The sequence below is a fragment of the Nelumbo lutea genome, chromosome 5, assembly GCF_056320005.1.
Source record: "Nelumbo lutea isolate HS-2025 chromosome 5, American lotus-T2T, whole genome shotgun sequence".
NCBI lineage: Eukaryota > Viridiplantae > Streptophyta > Magnoliopsida > Proteales > Nelumbonaceae > Nelumbo > Nelumbo lutea.
Window position 1 is genome coordinate 25,272,734 of NC_142688.1, and position 26,226 is coordinate 25,298,959.

General features: G+C 36.2%; 1 protein-coding gene across 6 annotated transcripts in view; it reads left to right on the forward strand.

Moving 5' to 3' along the window:
• Positions 1-22,325, forward strand: part of LOC148851113 (mitogen-activated protein kinase kinase kinase 5-like) — a 40,584-nt gene extending 18,259 nt beyond the window's left edge. The window contains exons 6-11 of one of the 6 annotated variants that reach the window (XM_088944999.1): positions 95-170; positions 1,069-1,128; positions 1,214-1,339; positions 21,052-21,264; positions 21,363-21,463; positions 21,574-22,325. In XM_088944999.1, the coding sequence (XP_088801125.1) occupies positions 95-170; positions 1,069-1,128; positions 1,214-1,339; positions 21,052-21,264; positions 21,363-21,463; positions 21,574-21,595 (598 nt within the window). In that variant the 3' untranslated portion in view covers positions 21,596-22,325. The remainder of the gene's footprint in view (positions 1-94; positions 171-1,068; positions 1,129-1,213; positions 1,340-21,051; positions 21,265-21,362; positions 21,464-21,573) is intronic. The other 5 variants (XM_088944995.1, XM_088945000.1, XM_088944996.1 and 2 more) reach the window with 5 other exon arrangements.
• The last annotated feature ends 3,901 nt before the right edge of the window (positions 22,326-26,226 follow it).

The following is a 26,226-nucleotide window of genomic DNA, read 5'->3' on the forward strand; positions in this document are numbered from 1 at the left end:
TTCTTGTTCTGTTGTTTTATGAGTTTGATGTTTTTTATAATGCTTTCTTTGTTGGGCATCGTCTGATATGCAAAATTTTATCACTATATTATAGGGATATCAAGGGGGCAAATATGCTTGTTGATGCATCTGGTGTTGTCAAGCTTGCTGACTTTGGGATGGCAAAACATGTGAGTTTTGAATTCAGCAAACATCTACTGATTCATATTCATATATTTAATATATTGCCTTCTTTTCCGATAGGTGATAAAATGAGAGAAAGTAGACTAAGACGGTTTAGTCGTGTGCATAGAAGATCATCAATAACATCTGTATGAAAAAGTGGTTGGTTGCAAGTTGAAGGGGCTAGAAGGGCTAGGGGGTAGACCAAAAAGGACATGGGTAGAAGTAAGAAATGATTTTAGCACCAATAATTCAACAACGAATACGACAAAACAGGATCCTTGTAGCTGACCCCATATGTTGGGATTAGACCTGTTCATGGGCCGGGCTCAGGCCGGGCTTTTACTCATCATTAATGGAAATACGCTAGGCCCGAGCCTGAGCCCGACCCAACCAACGGGCCTATAACTTGGGCCCAAGCCCGGCCCTGATAAAAAGCCCGAAGCTCGAGCCCGAGACCGAAGCCCGACCTAATAAAAAAATTACAAATTTCCCTATTCAAATTAGAATTAAAAATTCAAATGGTTTTTTTCCTATTTAAATGAACAATGGGCCTACAAGATGGTTTTTTTTTTCCCTTTTTTTTACGTTTTAAAACACAGTTTTACATTGTTAAATAAAAAAAATTTATTCAATTGGACATAATCACATAACCCATTTTAAGTCTAATTTTAGGTCATGCCGGGCCGGACTATTTTGACAAAACCTGAGCCCGGCTCAAATTTATTGCAGGCCGGGCTTTTTGGCCTGAGTTTAAGCCTGCGGGCCTATAAACATGTTCAAGCCCGTCCGGGGGTCGGGCCGGCCCATTGGGCCACCCGGCCCATGAACAGGTCTAGTTGGGATAAAGATTGGATGACGATGATTGATTTGGCTTAAAGAGTATTTATTTGTTTTTGTATTCAGCTTAATGGACAATCAACCGATCTCTCTTTGAAGGGAAGTCCATACTGGATGGCCCCAGAGGTAATCCTTTGTGGCTGCTTCTTCACAAATATAGGCAATATGGCTCATGGTTCCCCTGATCTGACATCGATTTCCTCCTCTACAGGTTATACAAGCTATGATAAAGAAAGATACGAGTCCTGACCTTGCATATTCCATTGACATTTGGAGTTTGGGCTGTACTGTTATTGAGATGCTGAATGGAAAACCTCCCTGGAATGAGCTTGAAGGGGTAAGCATGCAGTTTAAACTATCACCTATATGTATTCTTTGCCCTGGCCTGAATCTTAAAAAGTTAGTATAATGATGTATAGATCACACTCTCAAGAGTTGTCTTTTGTGGATATGATGTATAAACCATTTTGAGGGTATTAAGGATAGCATGTTTATACATCAATGGGATAGCATTGTATATGGGGGTTGATAATTTTTTATGAATATGATGTATAGATAACACTCTCAGAGTTGTCTTTTTGTAAGCCTCAGGGTCGCCTATCATAAAAAGAAATTAGAAGTTGTAGAAAACTAGTAGAAGAATGCAAATGTGGAAGAACATTTTTTTGACGGTTGACCTAGACAGATTTCTCTAGGATAGAGAGCCTAATTGAGTGGGTAGTTTCTTCTTGAAGGGTTCTATAGGCTTTGATAGCAAGAAGGGTTTTGAGAGTCCAATAATAAAGTTGTATTTGTTTGATAGTGATGTGTTAATCTCAAGAGCACTTCACAACAGTCTGAAACAGTAAAAAAAGGGAAACTTATACATGCCTCCCCTGGTTTTTTTGACAGTCTTAGAAACCTCCCCTGTGGTTTGCCCTTAACAAAAAGTTAAAAAAAATGGTGTAAAGGCGTCTCTCCAGTTATCTTTTTAGACGGAAAACAGTGGCATAATACATTTATTTATTTTTAAGTACCAGGCTTACCCTTGACCAAATGCTTCAGCACTAACAACAGATTTGCCAATCTGAGAAGCTTCTTTCCAATCATCTAAATGCTTTTGTGTTGACTGAATCTGTGTAGCATCACCTTCTGCACCTCTATTTCTCTAACCTACCCAAATCCACGGAATTATTTATTTGTCAGGTGCTCAGTTTGACTGTTTCTTCAGGATCATCATCATCAATGATGGTCCGTCAACTGGAGAAGTAAAAGGGAAGGAGGCTGGAGAGGTTATTGGGTTTTGAGTGAAAGTAGAGAGAAATAGATCTGAAGATCTTATTTGATCCCCAAAAAAACAGCATTACTCAAATAAACAAGGGAAAATTATTAAAACAAAAGGATATTTGAAGATCACATTCACACTATCATAGAGCACCTTGGGACTTTAGGACCAAGTTACCTGCTTGGCTCAATGCCCTAGCAGCAACAGTAGCAGTGGCTGCTTGTCTAAGATTGGTTCTCATGGCTGTTAGTGTTTGATATTGGGGCACTAAACATGGTTGCTTTGTTATATAGCAGTACATTTGCCTCCCCATACCATCATAAGTCATTTGCCCATTAGACCTGTTCATGGGTTGGGCTTGGGCTTGGGCTTGGCTTTTGCCAAAACTTGAATGGGTCCAGCCTGAAACCCGTGCCCGACACAGTAGAAATTCAGGCCCGAAGCCCGTCATGTGAACAGGTCTGTTGCCCATGCCCTGCATCCACCATTGCTGAAGGCCTTACCATTCCAACCCCACCTTCTGCGTACACCCCTATCTGACCTGTTATGGAGCGTCCTGTCAGTGCATGATACACAGTATATAGAGTCGGAGTCAGATACGGGTTGTTCCATTCCTCTTATTGTCACCACAAGAGGCGAGTAACCCCCCCAGTTGCAATGTGTCTATCTAGCCAATATGCCTGCCAAAAGGAATACTGTCACCAGAATGGACAATGGAGGCATCTCTGACAGGATTGATTCTACAGTAGTTTCCAGCAATTTTGATGAAATTAGATTATATCCCTCATCCAAACCGAAGAGGAAATCTGGATTTTCGGCATGGCAGCTTTTAGTGGGGAGGAGGCATCAACTGATTGAAAGGGACATTATTCAGTGTCTGGAAAGCATTGTTTATCAGGTCCTAATTAGAAGAAAAAATAATAAGGAAGAGACAAAGATCATATGCTTGAGAACTTCATATTGCTTACAAAGATGAGGGCATGAAGGTCTTTACTAGGTAACTAGTACTTGAAAAGGGAGACATCCACATCTAGGGGTGCAAGTTGGGTGGGTTGGGTTGGTTTTTAGCTCAACTCAGGCCTAAGAATTGGGCCTAAAGCCTGATCTCGAGGTCAGGCCCAAACTATCCAACCCAAGTCCAGCCCACACTAAAATTTAATGCACTCAGGTTGGGCCTAGGCCTGGTCTGGGCTCAGGTTGGTCAATCAAATCAAACTTAATTGATATACATGTATATGTATGTATGCATGCAAATATGTGTCTATATATATGCATATGTACATGTATAGTAGTCAGGACCTATGCAATGCATGGGTTTTATTAAGAAAAATTAAGGAGCTTTATGACATTTCCAACTAAGCGGTGCTCATTTAAGTTCAATTCAAGCATTTTTTTTTAGTTATGTCTAGTTTATTAGATCTCAATTCAAGTTGCACTTGAGTGAGAGTGGATAATTTCCTATGGTCTAGATAAATTTGCATCATTTTTTTGTATCTTAATGCTAAATTTTTTATTAATTTTTAAAATTTAATCGTTTGTAATTATTTTTGTATTATTTTTAGGTAAAAATATTTTTTTACCAAAATATTTTTGGCTTGTAATTATTTCTAAATAATGTTGGTTTAGGGTAAATTTGGTAATTAAAGAAAATTAATGTATTACATCAACATTTTCTATTTCAAATGCTAACAGAAGGAAAATATTTGCACCTTTTTTCAAAACAATATGGGAGATTTTTGTTAAGGTCAAAATATATATAGGGGAGGTTCATAGGATTGTTAGAAAACCCAAGGAAGTTTTTATAATTTTCCCTATTTTTAAATAGAATTAAAGTTGACTTTAAATTAATTAAACTATATGTAAGGTTAATAAAATTTTATTAATTTTTCTTTTTATTAATCCTTATTACATTAATTTATTATTTTTCAATGGAATTTAAGTTCGTTAGTAAAAATCAATTATGAAACTAATAATTGTTAGATAATTTTAAATGGATGTTAGTTTTTAATTTATCTTATTACATTTTATTAATTTATTTGTTTTTACTATATTAATAAAAATATTTTTATCAATAATTATTAATGAATTTTATATTATTTAAGTAATTTAATAAATTATTTTTACTATGGTTAATTAATTTTTATTATTTCAAATGGAATAGAAATGGATTATTCAATGTTTTCAACTTGTCGTTGCCTTAGACGGTTAAACCATTTGAACCATCACTTGACCCTATTTCTAATTCTGGGTTTCCTAAAACTTACTATTTTGTCAAAAATTGTTGATATGGTTAAAATCTGTTCAACCTAGGCAGTTGAACCATTGACCCTTTTGATCTAGTCATTGGGTCATGGATTACAATATATAATGTATTGAAAACTTCTAGAGGACTTAACTTTGTGCTCAATTGTCTGATTGGGGTGATCTTTTTTTTTTAGGTAATTTTTCACAATCTTTCCAACCCACTATACAAAAAAAAAAAAGAAAAACTCATTTCATGGTCTCATATTTCAATTTCAATTTTTTTTTATTTATAAAAAATTAAGAACTAGAATAAAAAGTACAAATTGAACCTAAAATAATATATACACACACAAAATGTAATTATAATATATCATATAATACATATATAGATGGATGATGTGTCATGGTTTGATTTGTCCAACCTAAACAGATGAATTGTTGACCTGTAAATTAGAGGCAAAACTATTCAGTCTTCAAGTTGATTTTTAAAACACTAGTTTTATTTGTCGAGTGAATTAAATAATATCTATTCTGAAATATTAATTATTTAATTAATTAACTTAAAATTAATTATCTTTTAAATTGAAGTAGATTATTCTGCCTAATAATATATCATTGAATATATCCATTTTAATGTAATTATTTTTATAGATAATTATAATTTAATATAAATATATCTAATGTATATAAAATTATAGTTAAATTAAAATGGATATAAATATAGATAAAGTTAATGAATTTTAGGCAATTTGATGGAATAATGAAGAGGAGAGAATTAATGGCTTGAGTTATTGAAGGAGAGAGCTAATGGCGTAATTAATGAGATGAGATAATTAAATAGGAGAGGGAGGTAATGGTTGTGAGAGGATATGAAAATCTTAAAGCTTATTGGCCACTTTCGTTTTTTTGTTCAATTTTAAAATGAGAAAAAAAAACAAAAAAAAGATAATTGCTTCTAAAAAACAATAAAAAAAAAAGATAAGTGCTTCTCAAAAATAACCAAAAGCAGGAAAGTGCCAGCTTGGCACATTTCATTTTAACATATAGATATAGATAACCGGGCCGAGCTTGGGCTGGGTTCGGACAATCAGCCCAAAATATTAAAAAGACCAAACTTTTGGGCCTAGGCCCAATCCAAGGACCGAAAATCCAAGCACGGTTCATGTAAAATTGTGGGTTGTGTTGGGCCTGCTCAAGTTGCACCTGTATCCACATCACATAGAAAAGAGCTTGGAAATGATAGCAGAAAAGCAAAGGGTAACCTTGGAGTCGATGGAAATAAGGGAATTTTGGTATTTTCAATGCATCTATTACTGTAAAGATAACAGAAGGGAGGTATTTATACTTTTTCTCAAAACTATAGGGAGGTTTTGTTAGGGTCAAAACATAGGGGAGGTTTATATGATTGTCAGAAAACCCAAGGGAGGTTTTTATGTTTTACCTAAAAAAGTGATGAGATATTCGCTACACAATTTCTAAGGAGAAAGCATTTCAAGCTTGTCGTGCACGGTTTTACCACTGTCCTGAGGCCAGATAAAGAATGAGGATTGTGGCAGCTGATGTAAAACTTTTGCTAAACCCTTGTGAGCATGAATCCTGAATCATTTGTTTCTATGGCCCTTGGTTAAGTAAAATGGAGAAACAAGATTTGTGTATCTAGCCCCATATGGTTGGGATAAGACTGCAACAGTGCAACATGCCAGACATGTTTTTACCACCATCTAAATTTGACTTTAGATGTGATGCAATATGACTATTTTTCAACTTTTCATCTCATCAAGCACATAAATATTGGATTTTCTCCCCGAGGAATTCTAGCAAGCAATGCCAGAGCTACAAATCCATGAAAACCCAGTTAGCTTTGTTCATGGCTCCCATGTCCATAGTGGGACTGGAGTCAGGTTATGCACTCTCTCTCTCTCAGTCTCTCAATCTCTCAATCTCTCTCTCTCTCTCTCTCTCACAGGCTTGTTCATGGGCCAAGTAGCGTGGCACGCTTGTCTGGCCCAACCTGATAATATTATATAATAAAAATATATATTAGTAAATAGTAGTAATACACACACAAAAACTAGTAATATATAATAAATTTTGCTTGTGTCTTAAGTTTCCTTTTACTTCCTATTTAGACCAGGCTTGGACTTGGGCTCAAGAATATGTCCGATGATCGGGTTGGGCTCGGGCTTAGGCTTGGGCCTGAACATTTTTTGTTGATAAGTGGTAAAGCCTGGCCATGAATAGGTCTACTCTCTCTCCCCTTTTTCTTTTTGGTATGGTTTTCATCTAATGCATAACCTTCCACTTCTTATTTTTTGTTGAAGTCATTTTTTTATTCAAATAATTTGTAATAAGTGGGCTAGTTAGTCTACTAGCCAAATCATTAAAATTATAAAAAAGTATCCCATATGGGAGTTCCCCCTCTTAAGTGGGGAGTTCTCTCTCTTTAAGTGGGAGGGACAAGTGTCCTTCACCTAGGTGGAGGGGGTAGTTACATAACCACCCCACTCCCTATTTAAGCTCCTTAAGGGGAAGCTAGAAACATAGACACACAGAAAGACTCTTTAGAGAAAATTTTCACAAGAGATTCTTAAGAAAGGCAAAGATAAGGAGAGAAGAAAAGAGAAGTGCTCAAGGGAAGGCAAGGAAGGAAAAGTCTCACTAATACAGGTAGAGAAAAGGAAAGTCCACTCTGTGAATACTTCCTAGTTATGTCTTTTGCTATGTATCCTTCTTTCTCTCCCATTTGTTATTACTTTTGAGAAAGGAAAAAGAGGGAAATAAACCATCTACAACCAGGCGCTTTTACTTGGTTGATTATGGTCCCTCTTTCAAGACATAGATAGGGATTAAACCATCTACAGTCTAATTCTCGAAGATTGATTATGGTTCTTCAAATGAAAATGAAGAGTAGGGGGGAATGAACCATTTACAACCAGGTGCCTCTACTTGGTTGATTATGGTCCCTCTATCAAGACAAAGTTAGGGAGTAAACCATCTACAATTTAAATCTCAAAGGCTGATTATGGTTCCCTTCAAATGAAAATGAAGAGTAGAGGGATGAAAATCGTCTACAATTAAATATTCAATTTGATTGACTACGGTTCCCTTTTCGTATGCAAAATTCCAAGGAGTAAGGCTGTCTACAATCAAAATTTCATTTGATTGACTACAACTTATTATGAAGAAAGGAGTGAGAAGGAAATTTTCTTTGTATTAAAGAAAAGAGAAATGTATTGCTGTATAGTTTCTCAATTGTATTTTCTTTTCCTTTCTTCTCATTCTTGTACACCTGATGTAAAAGAAAAGCAAATGAAAAGTTCTTTCTAAGTATCCTATTATTCTTTTCTTTTGTTCTATGTGTTCATTTCTCCAAGTCAGAATCAAAAGGTGTTCTCTACTTTCCTGTGGGGATGTAATTAAGGGGAACAATTGATATGATTCCCTGAATGGGCCTTACCCAAAATAATACAAACTCAATTACTTGATTGAGTGAATTATGTTGCATGATAATTTATTAAAATTTTCACACCAACATAATTTTGGCACACCCGGTGGGACCCATTTTCCTTTTCATCTCAGACCGAGTATAGAACAAAAGAGAAAAAAAAAAGAATGTGTAAGTCTTATATCAATATTATTTACTTACAGGGAGAAATATCTTAGACATGACACTTAAAGTGGTTGTCTACTACCACAAACTGACTGCTACGGAGAAGGAAAAGATAGAAGGGTATAAGAAGCCTTCTTACAAGGCAACCTTTACTGTGGACGTGAATCCTCTTGCTGCTGTTACTATGTCTTTTGTCACCAAGACCTCTCCTGTGAGGAAAAGTCTACATGTCCAAACCATGTTCAACTCTGCCAGGAAGGAAGGTTTCAAGCCACCAAGGGAAAATTCCTCCAAAAAGATTGCTTCGTTAATCTTGAATATCACAAAATCAATGGTGACTTTCCCAAAGAAGTCCACTATAGCAAGGCCTACCCAAATCATGATAGGAGCCATTCCAGTGAATCTTTCGATTCCTCCTACAACATCAGTCATGATGGTGACTATTTCTGAAGAGAAATCTACACTTCAAACCTTCAATGAGGCTATAGGAGAAAAGGAAACAGATGTTCCTTCATCTACACAAGTGAAGCCCTGAGTAATTAAACTAAGAAATTCAAGTGGAAAAGGTTCTTCCTCTTATGGAAAAAAAAATTATTTGTAATCAAAAGCCTTCAACTAGAATTGAAGGATTTTCAAAACAATCCCCAATTCCTGTTCGTAAGCCTAGATCCAAGAGGCCTTCAAAAGCTAAAAAGCTACAAAGTAGCACTCCCATTTCCCTTGCTGATTTTGCTGCAAAAAAAATCAAAGAAAGCAAAATCAAACATGGAAGCTAGAAAATGGGCTTTTATTTCTAGATACATGTTTGCTAAACAAGCAAATTTTTACTTTGCACCGGGGGCATATACTATACATAATGAAGAACTTAAGCCTTATAAAGGCCCTATCACTAGAGCAAGAGCTCGATTGTTGCAAAGTTCTGAAGACGTGTCAAGTTCAAGTTTGACTAGTGAGTCTGTCACTTCCAGTCAAAATAATCCAAGAAAATCATAAATCTTCAATTCAAGAAGATGAATCTGTGGATAAAATTACTTCACAATTGCAAGGAATTTCTATGTCCTTAGGAGAAGACCAAGAGCCATCTCCTATAACAGTCATGGTGACTGGTACTTCAAGTTTAGAAGAGCAAATTCAAGAGATGCAACGAAAGATGGCAGAAAATGTTGCAGAAATTGCATCTTTGGCTGCTCAGTTGGCAGTTCAAGCAAGCACATCTGCTAGAGAGTCATCTCAACACGCATCAACTTCTGCTCCTTCTCATCAAATAGATCTAAAGACACTTATTGCAGAGGGAATAAAGGAATTCCAAGCATCTTTTACACCACCTGACCTTGGTTACAGGAAACCATATCCTACCCATTATGATACACTCCCATTTCCTTCAGGATATCAAAAGCCCAACTTTGAGAAGTTTGATGGAATAAATGGGTCTCCTTATGAATATTTGGTCCATTTCTATTCTGCATGTGGTGAATCAGCAATGTCTGATGCCTTATTAATAAGGTAATTTGTGCAATTTTTAAAAGGAGTAGCTTTTACCTGGTACACACAATTAGCACTAGGATCAATCATCACATGGGATGATATGCAAGTGCTTTCTTAGCATAGTTCGTAAGCTCCAAGAGGAAATTATCAATTACAAACTTGACTGAAACAAAACAAAGGCGAAATGAAAGTGTAAATGAATTCATTACACGATAGAGAAATATGAATCTTCAATGTGTTGAACAGTTAAAGGAAACCTCAGCAGTACAAATGTGCACTAACAATCTCTTGCCAGAGATTGCTACCTTTGTAGGCACAGTAGAACCTCGATCATTTGATGCATTGGTTTCTAAAGCCAGCAAAGTGGAAAAACAAACTGCCAGGCAAAAGATTGTGGCATGCAAGTCCAATCCTCCTTCAGAAGTAAAAAAGGATGGCAAAAAGCCTGTAGACTAAGGAGAGGCCATGACACACCTTTGTTAATATTAAAAAGAAGGATAAGGCTAAGGGAAAGGATGCCCCTAAGCCTATGATTCTACAAGAAAGAAGGGAAAAGAAACTCATTTGACAATGAGGATGTGGAAGGATTTTTTGAAGATCTCTTAGTAGCAAAGGCAATTGAGTTGCCAGAGCCAAGGAGACCATCTGAGGTGAACAAGACAAATGATCCGGAATATTGTGGGTATCATAGGATGGTCAGCCATAGCATCAAAGATTGTTTCATTCTCAAAGATATCATCCAATCAATGATAAATAGGGGAGAAATTGAAATTACAGAACCTCTTCCTAAAGAAACTATTGTAGCTACAAATAATGTTTCTCTATTAGAGGAAGAGGGTCCTACCCTCCCTTCATTATATGAATTGATGCAAGAACCAAGTATGATGTGCTTCGGTGATTCTTCTGAGGATGAAACAAATTGGAAAACTATGGTCAAGGAGGCAAAAGGGGCAGTCAAGCCTGTTGAGCAGAAGAAGAAGAAGAAGAAGAAGAAGAAGAAGAAGAAGAAGAAGAAGAGGCTACAGACTTAAGGCCTCAAAAGAATAGCTTCATGCGAGTGAAGCATTTGTATTTATACTATATTGGCCGTACAACACAAGAGGTCTACAAAATTACAAAAATACCCATGCGGGCACTAAACTTGTCTACAGTACATACAATACATCTGTCAACAAAGCCCATACAAATTACACTCTCCAATTCTCCGAGCATTAAATTTCGGGGACGAAGAGCCTCCACAAAGAACAATAAGAAGAAAAATAAGAGGAGATTTAAGAAAAAAATTCAAGTTGATTTTGAAGAAGAGTACGAACAACCTTCAAGGTTTCCAATCACACTGAAAGAGTACATCCCAAAAGAAATCTTGGGAGAAAGTTATGATGAACTGGAAGTAACACCATGTTATGTGGCTTCATGCAAAGAAAATGAAGAACCCACTACTAAAATTGAGGTGGATCAAATTACTTTGAAGTATAGCCGAAAACACAAGAAAGAAAAGAATATAGATGGTTCTTTCTCTAGAGTAGAAAATGAAGAGTCAGGAGAGAAAAAGGAGTCAGAGTTTACTCAACAAGTTCAACAAGACAAGGAGGAAGACCATAGATTAGAGAATCTAATCAGGGTCCGACTTCAAGTTCAGAAGGCATTGCGAGAAACAAAATTGCACATTAAATATGACATTCTTGCCCATCTAAAACGTATTCTTGCATTATTAAGTGTTTATGATGCTCTCCAACTTTCTCTAGAATTGGGAAAGGCATTAATTCAGGCATTGCTTAATCCTAAACAATTCAAAGATGAAGTCAATCAAATTGAAGTACAACCAGAATCCCCAAAGGTTTGTGCTTCATGTATGGCATGCATATCTTTTGATGATGAAGGCTTACAGCTTGGGACGGAATATCACAACTGCCCTTTGTACGTATCAGGAGTAATTGGTGATACTCCCATCAATAGAGTTCTCTTAGATTGTGGATCTGCTGTTAACCTTCTACCCTTGAAAACTTTATTGGTTATGGGTATGACACCTCGCCAATTATCCCCTTCATGTTTGACCATTCAAGGGTTTAATCAAGAGGGGCAGAAAGCAATGGGTACCATTGCTCTGAAAATTGAAATTGGGGAGCTATATCCTGATGCTTTGTTTCATGTCATTGATGCAGATATTTCGTATAATGTCCTTTTAGGACGTCCATGGTTACACACATACGGAGTTGTCCCATCAACACTTCATCAATCCTTTAAGTTTAGCAAAGATGGAGAGGTGAAAAAAGTGGTTGCAGATATGGATCCATTCTAAGTTGAAGAAGTACATTATGCGGATGCTAAATTTTATAAATCTGCTAATTTTCATTCTTTCCCTTCTTTAAAGGAAGAAGTTAAAGAGAATGTTGAAAGTAGTCTTCAAGAATGCAAAGAACCATCAACTTCAAAAATCAAGATTGTTGTATCATTGCAACAGGAAGTCAAAGGGAAGCAAAAACCCCAAGTTCACTCAAAACCTAAAGCTACCTTTAGGTACATTCCAAAAATCCAAAGGAAATTGGGGCAAAAGGCTCTTACTTCATTGCAAGAGAATACAACGGTGACATTGATGACAAGTTACACTTGTCCACTTAGGAAGATTGACCAATCCATCCCATACACTCAATTTATTGTGTCAACTTTCCTCCCAAAAAATGGAAGAAAGAATAAAATGTTAGTTCTCCAAAAGTTCAAACCATCGAGTCATTACCATAATCCTACATGTAGTGATGCAAAATCGATCTCAGCAATCCCTATGTTAACAGAGCTTGAAAAGGCTACTTTCATCCAAGAGGAGATAAAGCTACGAGTCTTTGTGTTCAAATGACTTAGAAGTTTGAAGAATATAGAGAAAAATGAAAAGAAACGAGTCTCTGTTTTCAAGAGACTTGTAATTCCAAACCAAAAGGTCAACAAGGTTGTGGAAAAGAAAGAGCAACCCAACATTATCATTAAAAAGCTAGAAGATGGTGGAGATTTCAAAATAGAGGTCAATTACATCTCCACCAAAGAGCATGAATCCTCATTGGAGGATCAAGGTATGAACCCTATCCAGGATTCTAATACTTCAATGGCGCTTCAAGGTACAAACCTTAATTGTAATAATTTGCAACGCAACAGGTAATGCCTCAAGAGGATATCCCTCAATCAATTAATCTTCTCCATGAAGATGAAGAAACAAAAGAAGTCAAAGAGGCTCAACCTGCACCGTCAAAGCTTGAAGATAGAGGTCAAGCAACAGTAGATGGCCTTCAAGAAATCAACCTTGGATGTGTTGAAGACCCCAAGCCCATCTTTGTCAGTGCTCTACTTACTAGGGAAGAGCTAATAATGTATGAATCCTTACTTAAAGAATACAAAGATGTTTTCTCTTGGGGATATAAAGATATGCCAGGATTAGATCCTAAAATAGTTGTACATAGATTAGCTATTTCTAAGGATAAATGTCCTGTAAAACAAGCTCAACATCGCTTCAGACCAGAGCTCACTGTACAAATTGAATATGAGGTTAATAAATTGATAAATGTTGGTTTTATCAGGGAAGTTAAATATCCTACATGGCTTGCTAATATTGTTCCTGTTAAAAAGAAAAATGGACAAGTCCACATCTGCATAGATTTTAGAGATCTTAATGATGTATGTCCAAAAGATGAATTTCCACTACCTATTACAGAATTGCCAGTGGATGCTACTACTGGATTTGAAGCATTGTCTTTCATTGACGGCTTTTCAGGTTATAACTAAATTAAGATGGTTTCAGAAGATGAAGAGCTAATTGCTTTTCGACCTCCAAAAGGGATATTTTGCTACACAGTTATGCCCTTTGGCTTGAAAAATGTCGGAGCTACATACCAGCGAGCCATGACAGTCATATTCAGTGGCATGCTCCACAACACTATGGAATGTTATGTTGATGATTTAGTGGTGAAAACTAAGAAAAGAGAACACCACTTAGATGATCTCAAAAGAGTTTTCGAGAGACTTCGAAAACACCAACTTAAAATGAACCCCTTAAAATGTGCATTTGGGGTAACTTCAGGAAAATTCCTTGGATTTATTGTCCGACATCGAGGGATTGAAATTGACCCTATAAAAATTAAGGCAATCTTAGAAATGCCTCCTTGAAATTTGCAAGAATTACACGGTTTACAAGGGAGACTTGCTTATATAAGGAGATTCATCTCCAACTTGTCTGGTAGATGCCAACCTTTCTCTAAGTTGATGAGGAAGGATGCACCTTTTATATGGGATGAAGCATGTCAAAATGCTTTCCAAAGCATAAAAAATTATTTGTTAAACCCACCAGTGCTTGCCGCACCAATAAGAGGGAAGGCATTAATATTATATATTTCAGCTTTACCAAATTCTCTAGGGGCATTGTTAGCTCAAAATAATGATAAAGGGAAAATGCCCTTTATTATTTGAGTAGAACCTTAGTTGGGGCTGAGCAAAATTATTCTTCAATTGAAAAGATGTGCTTACCTTTAGTATTTGCTGTCCAAATGTTACGACATTATTTGCTTGCACATTCAGTTACCTTAATTTCTAAAGCTTATCCCCTCAAATATTTGCTCTCTCGACCAGTTGTAACGGGTAGACTAGCAAAGTGGTCACTTACTTTATCTGAGTTCGGGATGAAATATGTTCCTTTAAAAGCAATAAAAGGGCAAGCTTTAGCTGACTTCTTAGTGTGTCAGATGACATTAAGCTTTCAGAAGACCTTCCAGACGAAAAGGTCTTATACATAGAAACTGAAAGACCATGGCAACTCTATTTCGATGGAGCTTCTTCAAAACAAGGCGCAAGAGCAGGGATTGTGTTCATCACTCCCATAGGAAATTTAATTCCATATTCTTTCTTCCTCACATCATTATGCTCAAACAATACAACCGAGTATGAAGCAACCATTATCGCTTTAGAAATGGCTCGGGAGATAATATTAAATATTTACAAGTCTTTGGAGATTCTCAATTGGTGGTTAACCAATTAAATGAATTATATGGGGTTAAAAAATTAAGTTTAGTTCCTTACTTTAACAGAGCTAGAGAGCTGATATCTCAATTTAGCAGCATACAAGTGAGCCACATTCCAAGATCAGAAAATGATATTGCTGATGCCTTAGCTAAGTTGGCTGCATCTCTTAGTTTACCTGAACAAAGACAACTTCAGATTATAGTCGGCGAGAGACATGTTCTGCCCCCCATAAATGAAAGAGTTTGGGAAACTGAGTCTGTGAACTTTGTCACAATTCAGTTGGAAGAAGAAGCCTTAGATTGGAGAATGCCCATAATCAATTATCTACAATATAGGCTCATCCTGATAGATCCTAGGAGTACTGATGTGCTATGCCAAGCTGAACATTACAGATATATAAATGACATTTTATATAGAAAATCCATTAATGGAATTCTACTTAAGTGCCTTTTTGGAAATGAAGTCCAATAGGTTCTCTGCGAAATACACGCGGAAGAGTGTGATGTACATCAGAATGTCCCTGAAATGGTAGGATATTTAGAAGAATTGGGCTATTTTTGGCCCACTATCATCTTAGATGCCATCTGCATCTTAAGGAATTGTGTTAACTGCCAAAATCTAAGGGGTATGTTACCAGAAGTTGTCAATGTTAACATGGTCACAATGTACCAAATCGAAGAAGAAATAGATTAGAGACAACCCATTATTGATTATTTACAATATGGGAGGTTACCTACAGACCCAAAGAAAAGAGTCGATATACATCGATGGGCCCCACACTTCACTTATTTCGACGACACCTTATATAGAAGATCCTTTGATAGAATCTTGTTAAGATGTCTATCTAATGAAGAGGCAAGAAATGCATTATATGAAGTCCAATTAGGCACATGTTGATCTCATCAAGCCGGACCAAAAGTTGCAAGCCAATTAAAAAGGTTAGGTTATTATTGGCCTACTATGATTCAAGATGCAATACAATTTGCTTCTACTTGCAAAATATGTCAACTTCATGGCGATTTTATACATTGACTGCCCATACCTCTTCATCCTACAATATTATCATGGCCATATGAGGCTTGGGGCATAGATGTCATCGGTCTTTTTAAACCACCATCTAAGTCATATTCATATATTTTGGCTGTCACGGATTATTTTTCCAAGTTTGTAGAGGCAATTCCATTAAAAGAAGTTAGGGCAATAAATGTTGCCAATTTCATTCAAAACCATATTATATATAGATATGGAATTCCCTCCAAAATTATATTGGATAATGCCTCATACTTTAAGTACAAGACCATGATAAAGTTAGCTGAGAAATATAAATTCCAACATGCCAGATCTGCAACTTATAACCCCTTGTCAAATGGACAAGCAGAAGCTTTCAACAAAGTTCTTTGCAAAATACTTACGAAGATGGTATCAAAGAATAAAAGAGATTGGCATGAATGCCTCCCTGAAGCACTTTGGGCATATCGAACAATAGTGCGAGCAGCCACTAGATGCACACCTTATAGTTTGGTATTTGGAGCAGAAGTTGTTCTTCCTCTAGGAGTTCAATTGCCCTTTTTAAGGATTGCAACACAACTCATACATCCGGAAGAAAATGTAAAGACAAGGCTTGCTGAACTTGAGGCTCTCGATGAGAAGAGACTCATAGTTCAACAAAGACTTGAAGTCTACCAAGCCCAAGTTGTAGGCGCCTTTAATAAAAGGGTGAGATATCGGTCATTTGCGATAGGAGATTTGGTCCTAACTGTCAGAAGACCTATTATAGTCACAAGGAAAACTTCAGGGAAATTTGAACCCAAATGGGAGGGTCCATATGTAGTCACTAAAGTCTTCCCAGAAGGGGCATATGAACTCTCTAACTCTAAAGGTCAAATAAAGTACCATTATGTAAATGGTAAATTTATTAAGCGCTTTTATGCTTAAACAAAAAGAAGGCCTAAATGAAGACCCACCGATGCCTCTTATGTGGTTAAACTGATGAGACAGTCCACCAACCGATGCCTCTTATGTGATCAAACCGTCGAAACAATCCACCGATGCCTCTTATGTGGTTAAATTGATGAGACAACCCACCAATCTCTCTTACATGGTTAAACTGTTGAGATAAGCCCAAAAAAAATATGGGCATAGGGTAAAAAAAAAAGAAAAGAAAAACAAACAAACCCACCAATTGCTCTTGTGTGGTTAAATTGATGAGTAAAACCACCATGTCTGCACGTGGCTAAAATACTTAGATAAACCACCATGTCTGCATGTTGCTAAACTGCTTAGATAAACCACCAATGGTATCAATACGTTGTAAAACTGCTAAAATGCCCCACTAATCGCTTTCATTTGGTTAAACTGTTGGAGCAGCACATGAACTACATCGGCTTGATCCCTAAATGGGTATGTAGGCAGCCTAGTGCATAGGTCCAGCCACAACATCAAAATCTGTGAAACAGATAAAACAAATTCAATTTTAATTTGGTCAATGATATCATTACCTAAAGACACTTAAAGAATTATTAAGGGTGAAAAGCCTCACCCTATAGTGCCTTAAGAATGAATACATAATAATGATCCCCTCTATTTTTGGTCTCTATTGTGATATCCTCATTTGATATCCATAAATGCATTAATAAACTCTCAACTGATCTCTGCTATCAAATCTGAAATTGATTTCTTTTACAAGACCAAAAGTTGATCTTTCATCAAAACCGTTATAAACCCATTTTCAAATAATTAAAACCATCATCAATCAGTTAAACCTTATAAGAATGGATATCTATAGTTCTTTCTTTATGAGGTCAACTTGACCTAATCTCTTTATGAGATCAACTTGACCCTAATCTCTTTATGAGATCAAAATAGTCTTCAATAAGGTCAACTGGACCTAATCTCTTTATAAAATCAAGATAGTCTTCAACTCAACCTGATCTCCTTGTGAGATCAAAACCCTTAAATCTGAAATTAATCTCTGATGGTCAATCAGAACCATCATCAAATAGTTAAACTCTATAAAAATTGATACCTGTTATTCCATCTTTATGAGATCCAAATCATTCGTTGGTCATAATAAAAAGTTCGAATCTGAAATTGATCTCTGTATGAGATTAAAAGCCTGAAATTTATTGAAACATTCTCCTGTAAAGGGGATCAAAATAGTCTTCAATAAGGTCAACTTGACCTAATCTCTTTATGAAATCAAGATAGTCTTCAATAAGGTCAATTGGACCTAATCTCTTTATGAGATCAAAATGATCTCTTAAATTTGATTTCTGCAGTCCCCAAATCAAATCCTTCCCTCTTTTCAAAGCTGAAATTGACAACATATCAGCCCAAGACCAAAGAAGTCTCCAATTAGGTTTATTTGAAAAAAATCAAAATGATTTTCAAACAAAAGAAAATCTCCTAAAATTGATTTCTGTAGTCAAATATTTTGATATAATCTCTCTTATGATATCACTCGTTGATCTAGGAGAAGAGATCAGGTTTTCTTATGATATCAGTCATGATTTCTGTCATTGATTCTCTTATGATATCAGTCATTGATTTCTGTAGTCAAATATTTCTTCTTTTTCTAAGTTTGATATCTTTTATGAGATCATATGTGAAATTGATCCCTGTAATGAGCAAGGGGGTCACGTGTGAGAAGGCCCTTAATCAAAAGATCATCAGTATAAAAGAAGCTTTAGTACTAAAAAACAGAGTGAACATACCTGAAAAGGAGAGAGAGATTTTAATTAGCTAAGAGAATAGCAAAGTGTTGGCAAACAGCTGGTACGCTGTTTCAGCAAATATGCTGATGCAGTGATTATACTGCAAAACTGAATTTAAATAAACAGCAGATACACTGTTTCAGCAGGCTTGCTGATGCAGTAATTGCACTTCAAATCTCGACTTTAAATAAACAGCAGATACGCCGTTCCAGCAAACATGCTGATGTAGTAATTATACTGCGAAATTGGCTAAAAAAAACAGCAGATATGCTGTTTCAGCAAATATGCTGATGCAGTGATTATACTGCTAAACTTGGCTTTAAATAAACAGCAGATACTCTGTTTCAGCAAACATGCTGATGCAGTAATTATACTGCGAAATTGGCTGAAAAAAAAAGAACAGCAGATATGCTGATGTGGTACTGCAAACTTGGCTTTAAATAAACAGCGGATATGCTGTTTCAGCAGACATGCTGATGCAGTGATTATACTGCAATAATCCATTGAAGAAACAAGTGAAGCTTTCTCTTGATAGCAATAAAAAAATATATATCGAACCTGGTTTAGGGTTTTTTTTTTTCTCCCCAACAGAAGAGAAAAAAATCTCTCTTTGTTGGTCCACCACTTCAGAAAACAAAGAAAACTTTATTTGTTTAACCACTGATTGTGAAGGGAAGACAAAAAGTCTCTCTTGTTGAAAGATTTCAGCAGCTCCTTGACTTGAAAACTAAGGAGAGGTTTCCCTTTCTCTCATGAACCGTAGAGAGCTTGTGAAACAAAAAAAATAGAGGCCGGAAAGCCAGCCCATGTCTTTTATAGCCAAAATCAGTCATACAGTCCTAATATGATTAGGATTGTCCATTAGGGTTAGGTTAATAACAATGGCTGGGGCGTGCAGCCCACTTAACAGCTTTATAACAACTTATTTGTGGGCCTATTTTAAGTTTAAATAAGAAATTTTAAAATGACCCACTTACAGCTTTTAGTTGGGCCGAAGTACACAGCCTTATTTAGCCCATTTAGTGGCTTCACAATAGGCCATACGTGGGCCTCATAACAACTCATGATACAACAGCCCATTTAGGCCCATTAAGTTTAAGCCCAAGCCTCCTTAAATAAATTAAGAGGCTGGGACCACTTCTTAAAAGGGGTTAAATGCAAAGAAAGTTAAACCCAAGCCCTCTTAAATACATCAAGAGGTTGGGACCACTTTCAAAAGAGGGTTAAATGCAAAAAAAGTTAAGCCCAAGCCTCCTTAAATAAATTAAGAGGCTAGAACCACTTCTAAAAGGGAGTTACATAAAAAGAAAATGTAGTCAAAACCCTCTTAAACATATAAAAAGAAAATATAAGAGCAAAACCATAATAAGCTTTCAAATTTTGCCCCTTACAATATCTCCAATTCAAAAGGATTCAAATTGACCATTAATACCCTTAAGGGCCCACTTGATGTTTAATTAAAAATATTAATAAAATAAAATAAAATAAAAAATATATAAAAAAATAAAAGGGAGTAAATCACATCCATCTTTGGATGCTATAAAAAAAGAGACCTATTCAAAATCCTATTCACATTAGGACTCTTCTGTTAAAAAAAAAAAAACTAATTACATGATTATTTTCAAAAGAAAAAAAAGATCCTACTAAAGCCAGGATTCCTTTGCGAATCCTACTTAAATTAGGACTCTTATTTTATGAGCCTACAAAATAATTGTCTTGGTCAAAAACAACTCGGGATCAAGATTTAAGGGTGGATAAAAGATAATTTGATAAAATCAAAGAGTCCTACTTCAACCAGGACTCTTCCAACTGTGAAAATCTATGGTTAACCCTCAAATAATCAAATCAAATCACATAATTAATAACATCAAGCATAACAAAATCGCGAGTCCAGAGTCCTAGTTGCACTAGGACTTCTCAATTTAACAAGATGAGTAACTATAAAACCTCATCAAATTAATCAAACAGTTAGATTATATCAGATTTTGTCTAACGAAAGATATTGCAAGAGTCTTAATCATACTAGGACTCTTCCAATTTTGTCTCAATTTTTTTCTAACGATAAAACTTTTACAAATTTTGACTTTAACCATTTACAACCAGGTGCCTCTACTTGGTTGATTATGGTCCCTCTATCAAGACAAAGTTAGGGAGTAAACCATCTACAATCTAAATCTCAAAGGCTGATTATGGTTCCCTTCAAATGAAAATGTTGAGTAGAGGGATGAAAATCGTCTACAATCAAATATTCAATTTGATTGACTATGGTTCCCTTTTCGTATGCAAAATTCCAAGGAGTAAGGCTGTCTACAATCAGAATTTCATCTGATTGACTACAACTTATTATGAAGAAAGGAGTGAGAAGGAAATTTTCTTTGTATTAAAGAAAAGAGAAATGTATTGCTGTATAGTTTCTCAATTGTATTTTCTTTTTCTTTCTTCTCATTCTTGTACACCTGATGTAAAAGAAAAGCAAATGAAAAGTTCTTTTTAAGTAACCTATTGTTCTTTTCTTTTTTTCTATGCGTTCATTTCTCCAAGTCAGAATCAAAAGGTGTTCTCTACTTTCCTGTGGGGATATAATTAAGGGGAACAATCCGTATGATTCCCTGAATGGGCATTACCCAAAATTATAAAAACTCAATCACTTGATTGAGTGAAATATGTTGCATGAGAATTTATTAAAATTTTCACACCAACATTTGTTAAGTTGGTTATTTTGTTTTATGCTAAAGCAGGTTGGAGCTATGTTTCAAGCTCTAAAAGGATCACCGCCAATACCGGAAACATTATCACCTGAGGGCAAGGATTTCCTCAGGTGTTGCTTTCAAAGAAACCCTGCAGATAGGCCATCGGCAATCATGTTGTTGGAACATCCTTTTGTGAGAATCTCAAATTATCCAGAAGGTCCAGGTTTCCTGCAAGCATTTTCTGGAATGAAACTAGTGGTAACTCTCTTTCATACAACCTGTTGATGTTCACCCATCTAAGCATTTAAAATGACTGGTAAACTTGTTCTAATATTTCATAAAATATTTTCTTACAGGACAAAGCATATAATACCAGAGAGTGGAATAAACATATATCTGAGGTGGTGCCAACATCTCCAAGCACATCAACTACAAAAGGAAGCATACCATCTAATGGGTAAGCTTCTTGTGCATGATCCCCTGTACTTTCTGAGGCCACTAGAACAAATTATGATTCTGAAATGGTACTTTTACATTGCATGACCACTGCATCCGGCTTCATGCAAGATTATTGTTTTTGCTCCAGTGATCAACAATCTCATGCTGAAACTTGCGACTCCGCAGCAGCCTCCCATCATTCTCCTAAATCCATCCTCGAGGCCTTTGGCAGTTTGTCTCCACACTCAAATAGCACACATAATTCCAGACATTCTCAACAATGTAGACTTGCACACTTGGAGCAGCCATTAATATGCCTTCACAAGAGCTTATGGGAGGAAGTCTCACAACTTCACTGACACAGGTTGATCAGATTCATATCTACAACATATTGTTCTCTCATTTGGATCTGGGGAAGACTTGCAAGTTAGTTGCGTAGAATTAAGAGATGCCTGCATCGAAGCTGCAGTTAGTTCTCAGATCACATGAACAGCAGAAGAACATCTGTAAAAAGTTCTTTCCTGTATCATCAATATTGACACCTGTTGAAGTTACAAGGCCTCATCTTTGATTTTTATAATTATTATTATCATTTTGTGCTGAATGCTGAAGTTCTTTATCCATGCTATGCGGAGAAGATTTTCACATGTATAGGATAGTATCATGACTTTGTAGATATTTAGGTCCTTAGTAGCCAGTCTAATTATTGCATAGCATATAGTTTATCTTCATGTTCTTGTATACGAGGTAGAGGCAGAGCAACCCAAAGGATGAAATTTTCTTTCATTGACAGTTTTGGTGTAACTGGCTGTTGTGATTGTCACTAGATTTATATGTTTTTGGATCTGATCAATAAAAAAGACTACCACTTAAGGCTCTCAGTATGTTGTTATACAACCCAGAAAGAAATGGGCCCAATATAGGGCTCTCTGTGTGTTGTTACCATCAATTTTTTTTTTTTTTTTTTTTGTTACAGCTTTACCCCATCAACGTCACTTGTTCTTTATTTTGGGAAAGAGTTGCAGTGAGAAAGCTCGACATCACTGATAATGCCACGCATTTAAATATTTAAGCTTTGGATTCTTGCTAAGCTTATGTTGCATGCAAAAGTAGGGCTGCAAATGGGTTGGATCGAATGGGCATACCTAGATTCAAACTAGATTTGTTAATAACTTAATATTCAGGTTTGAAGCAAATCTTATCCATTGGATTTAAATCATATCTCATTGGATTTGGATATTGAATACTATTATTAAGTAAAACAATTATCAAAATATATTATGTATCATCAATAAAATAACTAAAAAAGTATTTCGATGTGGTATTATCATGAATTATGATTTCAAAATAACTCGAGATTGGAAATTTGGAACCTATCACTTTAGTCAATATTCAAACTTTACCAATAGATACATGTTAATTTTACGTAGATATAAGCATATTAAAGGATGGAATCAAATTGGTGTTGATTGGATGCAAATTTGATTTTGATATCGTTTGCAGCCCTTTGCAAAAGGGGTCGAGGGGATACTTAGCAATGCAAGGTTTGCTTATAGTTTTCTTTTCCTTTTTTTTTTTTTTATTTTGCAAAAGAAAGAGAAGCAGCTTAATTACTGATTAGCGAAATTGAACTGTACAGGCTGTGTAGGTCAAGAGCATCTCGATTAGTAGATCTATTTACATATTCAAAAAAGATGGAATGTAAGTTTGACAAAATAGTTCTGATGCTGTTCCAGCCTTCTGAAAGGAAGTTTACTAGTTTGTTAGAGTCATTATATACTATTATACGCTGTAAAGAGATCCGAAGCTTCTTCCAACCCGGCCACGAGGGCCCTCGTTTCTGCATGGACACTGCCCAGCAAACATTTACCTAGGCATGTTTGATGATGAATGCTCGTCCTACCTACCCTGCATTGGGGTCGCCAGACAAGGCAGTGTAGTCGCAAACACTGGTAGCATATATGCTGTGACAGAATTTACATGGGTGATATGAGGTGTTCTCAAAGATTATTTTGTTCCTTGCTTTCCATATTAGATATAGTAAAATGCAGCCTTTGCCGAAGAGATTTAGACATGTTTCCTTGTCTGTTAGACTTTTAGGCTCTGTTCACTTTTCCGTAAATTACTTATTCAGGTAAATGCATTTACCTAGGTAAATGTTTCTTAAGAAAAACTTACCTGGGTAAGTGCATTTACCCATGTTCTTTCATTTCCCATGTAAATAAGGCAATGACCATTTTAGTCATAGAAATTTAATATTAAAAGGGGCATTTTTGTCTCATTCAAGTGTTGACAAATTCAGTCCCCCTCCAAGTGGGAAAGTTATTTACCCACCTAGGAGATGGGTATTACTTTTCTGAGTAAATGGTACGTAGGAAAATAAACTTTCTCTAGTCCCCATATAAATCTGAACAAAGATTATGGGATTCTTGGTCAATGGGAACCAAAATCCCATTGACTAACTTCCCCTCTCTTAAAATCCGAATAAAGAACGCCCCTTCCCATGTTCTTTGTTGTGAGGACCGGGGAAAGTTTATTTTCTTAGGTATCACTTACCTAAGTAAGTAATACCCATCTCCTAGGTGGGTAATGACTTTCTTACCTATGGAAAAAGTTGCCAACACTTGAATGGGACAAAAATGCCCTTTTTAATAATGGATTTTGGTGGTTAAGATGGCCATTACATTATTTACCTAGGAAATAAAAGAATACGGGTAAATGCATTTATCCGGATAAGTATTTTCCAAGAAAAATTTACCCAGATAATTACATTTACCTGCATAATTAACTTACCAAAAAGAGAACAGAGCCTTAGTGATTCCAACCATTTTGCAATTATCACATGAATTGGCTGGAGTGTTACTTTGTTCGGGTTGAGTCTCACTTGTGCGTGGTACCATATTGCACGAGCATAAGCACAGGTAAAAAACAAGTGATGAGGTGTTTCTAGTGCCTGCTGACAGTGGGAGCATTTCCTATCTTCTTGCGAGAGCCAAGCGGAGCATTTATCTTTGGTGAGGATTCCTCCCCATAGCAGCTTCCAAACAAAAAGTTGAAATCTGGGTGGGATCTTAGTTTTCCATATCAGTTGTTCGATGTTGAGATCTGGATGATGTAAATGATCTATAAAAATCAGATCTTGCAACCGCTGGCAGTTCCTGTGATTGTTTAGCAAGTCAGCAACCTTGATGAGATAAGAGATTAGTGTTAGTGGTTGTGATTGGTTTTGGAATTCCACCCTAGATGGTTGGTATCAATGGGTCACAGAATGTATGAATTAACCTGCCATTCTTTTACAACTATAACATATGTGGCTTCAAGTCCTTTAGCAGTTTCAAAGCTTGACGCCACCATAGGGAGCTATTGTGGCCGTTTTTTTGGCACTAAATAAACCTACGTTTGGGAAATATTTTGCCTTCATAGCCAAGGCCCATAATGAATTTGTGCAAGTCAATGGTCTCCAAATTTATCTGCTGAACAATGCATTGTTCATTTGCATTCCCTGTTTGAGACCCATTCCATTTCCACCCGAGGGTTTGGGTGAACAAAGCATAGGCCATGGTATAGTATGCTGTGGCCCTCCTTTGCTATCATGACTGAAGATTTTCCATAATTAATTTTTTGACTCAATAAACTTTCCAACTTTTTGAGTACTTGGGTCAGAGAGCTTGAACTTGAGAGAGTTTAGCTCTGACATCATCTGCAAATAGGTGATGACTAATTTCTGGCCCATTATGACCTAATTTGATGCCTTGTAAGGACCCTTCACTGATTATACCATTGAGGAGTTGGATAAGACTTCCATACCCAGAATGATTAGGTAAGGGGATAAGGGATCTCCCTGTCTTAGTCCTCTCTTAAGATAAATTAAATTACATTATTTTTGACAGAAGTTCATTTTTGATAGTACTTCTCTAATGAATTTCCACCCCAATCTATCAAATAATTGGCACATATCTAGCTTAATAGCAATATACCCTTTCCCTTTTCTTTGTAGTTTCATCTGATGTATGGTTTCTTTTACAAGTAGCTAGGATGTTATCAGTGATTTGTCTATTTTTTTAGAAAGTTAGACTAAAAAGTGAAGATGATGTCCTGTAGAATAGGCTGCATTCTCTAGACTAGCCATTTTGAGATGATCTACGGGTGAGTTGCACTTCAAGATGAATATAACATTTGTGTTTTTAATTTCCTCTGGGAGTCGTTCAAAGTAGTAAAAGTCATTGACCATCTCAAGAATGTCTTGGCTGAGAATGTCCCAAAATTGCTAGTAGAGAGAAACAGTAAAACCATCGAGTCCAAAAGCCTTGTGAGGGGGTTCATTTGCCTCACCACTTAGTGAAGTTCTTCACAACTTGGTGGGACCAGAAGTGACTTAAGGTGGTTTTGTTAAAGGCGAGGGAGGTTGAGGGAAGCTAGGTGAGTTGGGTCAAAGGATTCAGGTTCCCTCCTATCTGCCAAATGATACTAAAGAAGGATTTAGACACTTCTTTGTGGTATGAGGTCCAATTACCATTCGAGTCTTTGACCCAAATAGTATTATTTTTGACATATTTTTGTTTAACCATTTGGTGGAAGTATTTTGTATTCTGGTCTCCACCTTTAACCATAGCTTCTTGCATTTAACCCCTCATAACTATTCTTCTTTTAGCAACTAATAATGGTATTGCTTCTAAAATTTCTGTAGCTTTATGTGGTTGTAATATGAGTTGTAGGCCATGTGCAAACTCGAAATTTTCTTATCTAGCTGTCGGAGATGGTCTTAGATAAGGCCAAAACAAG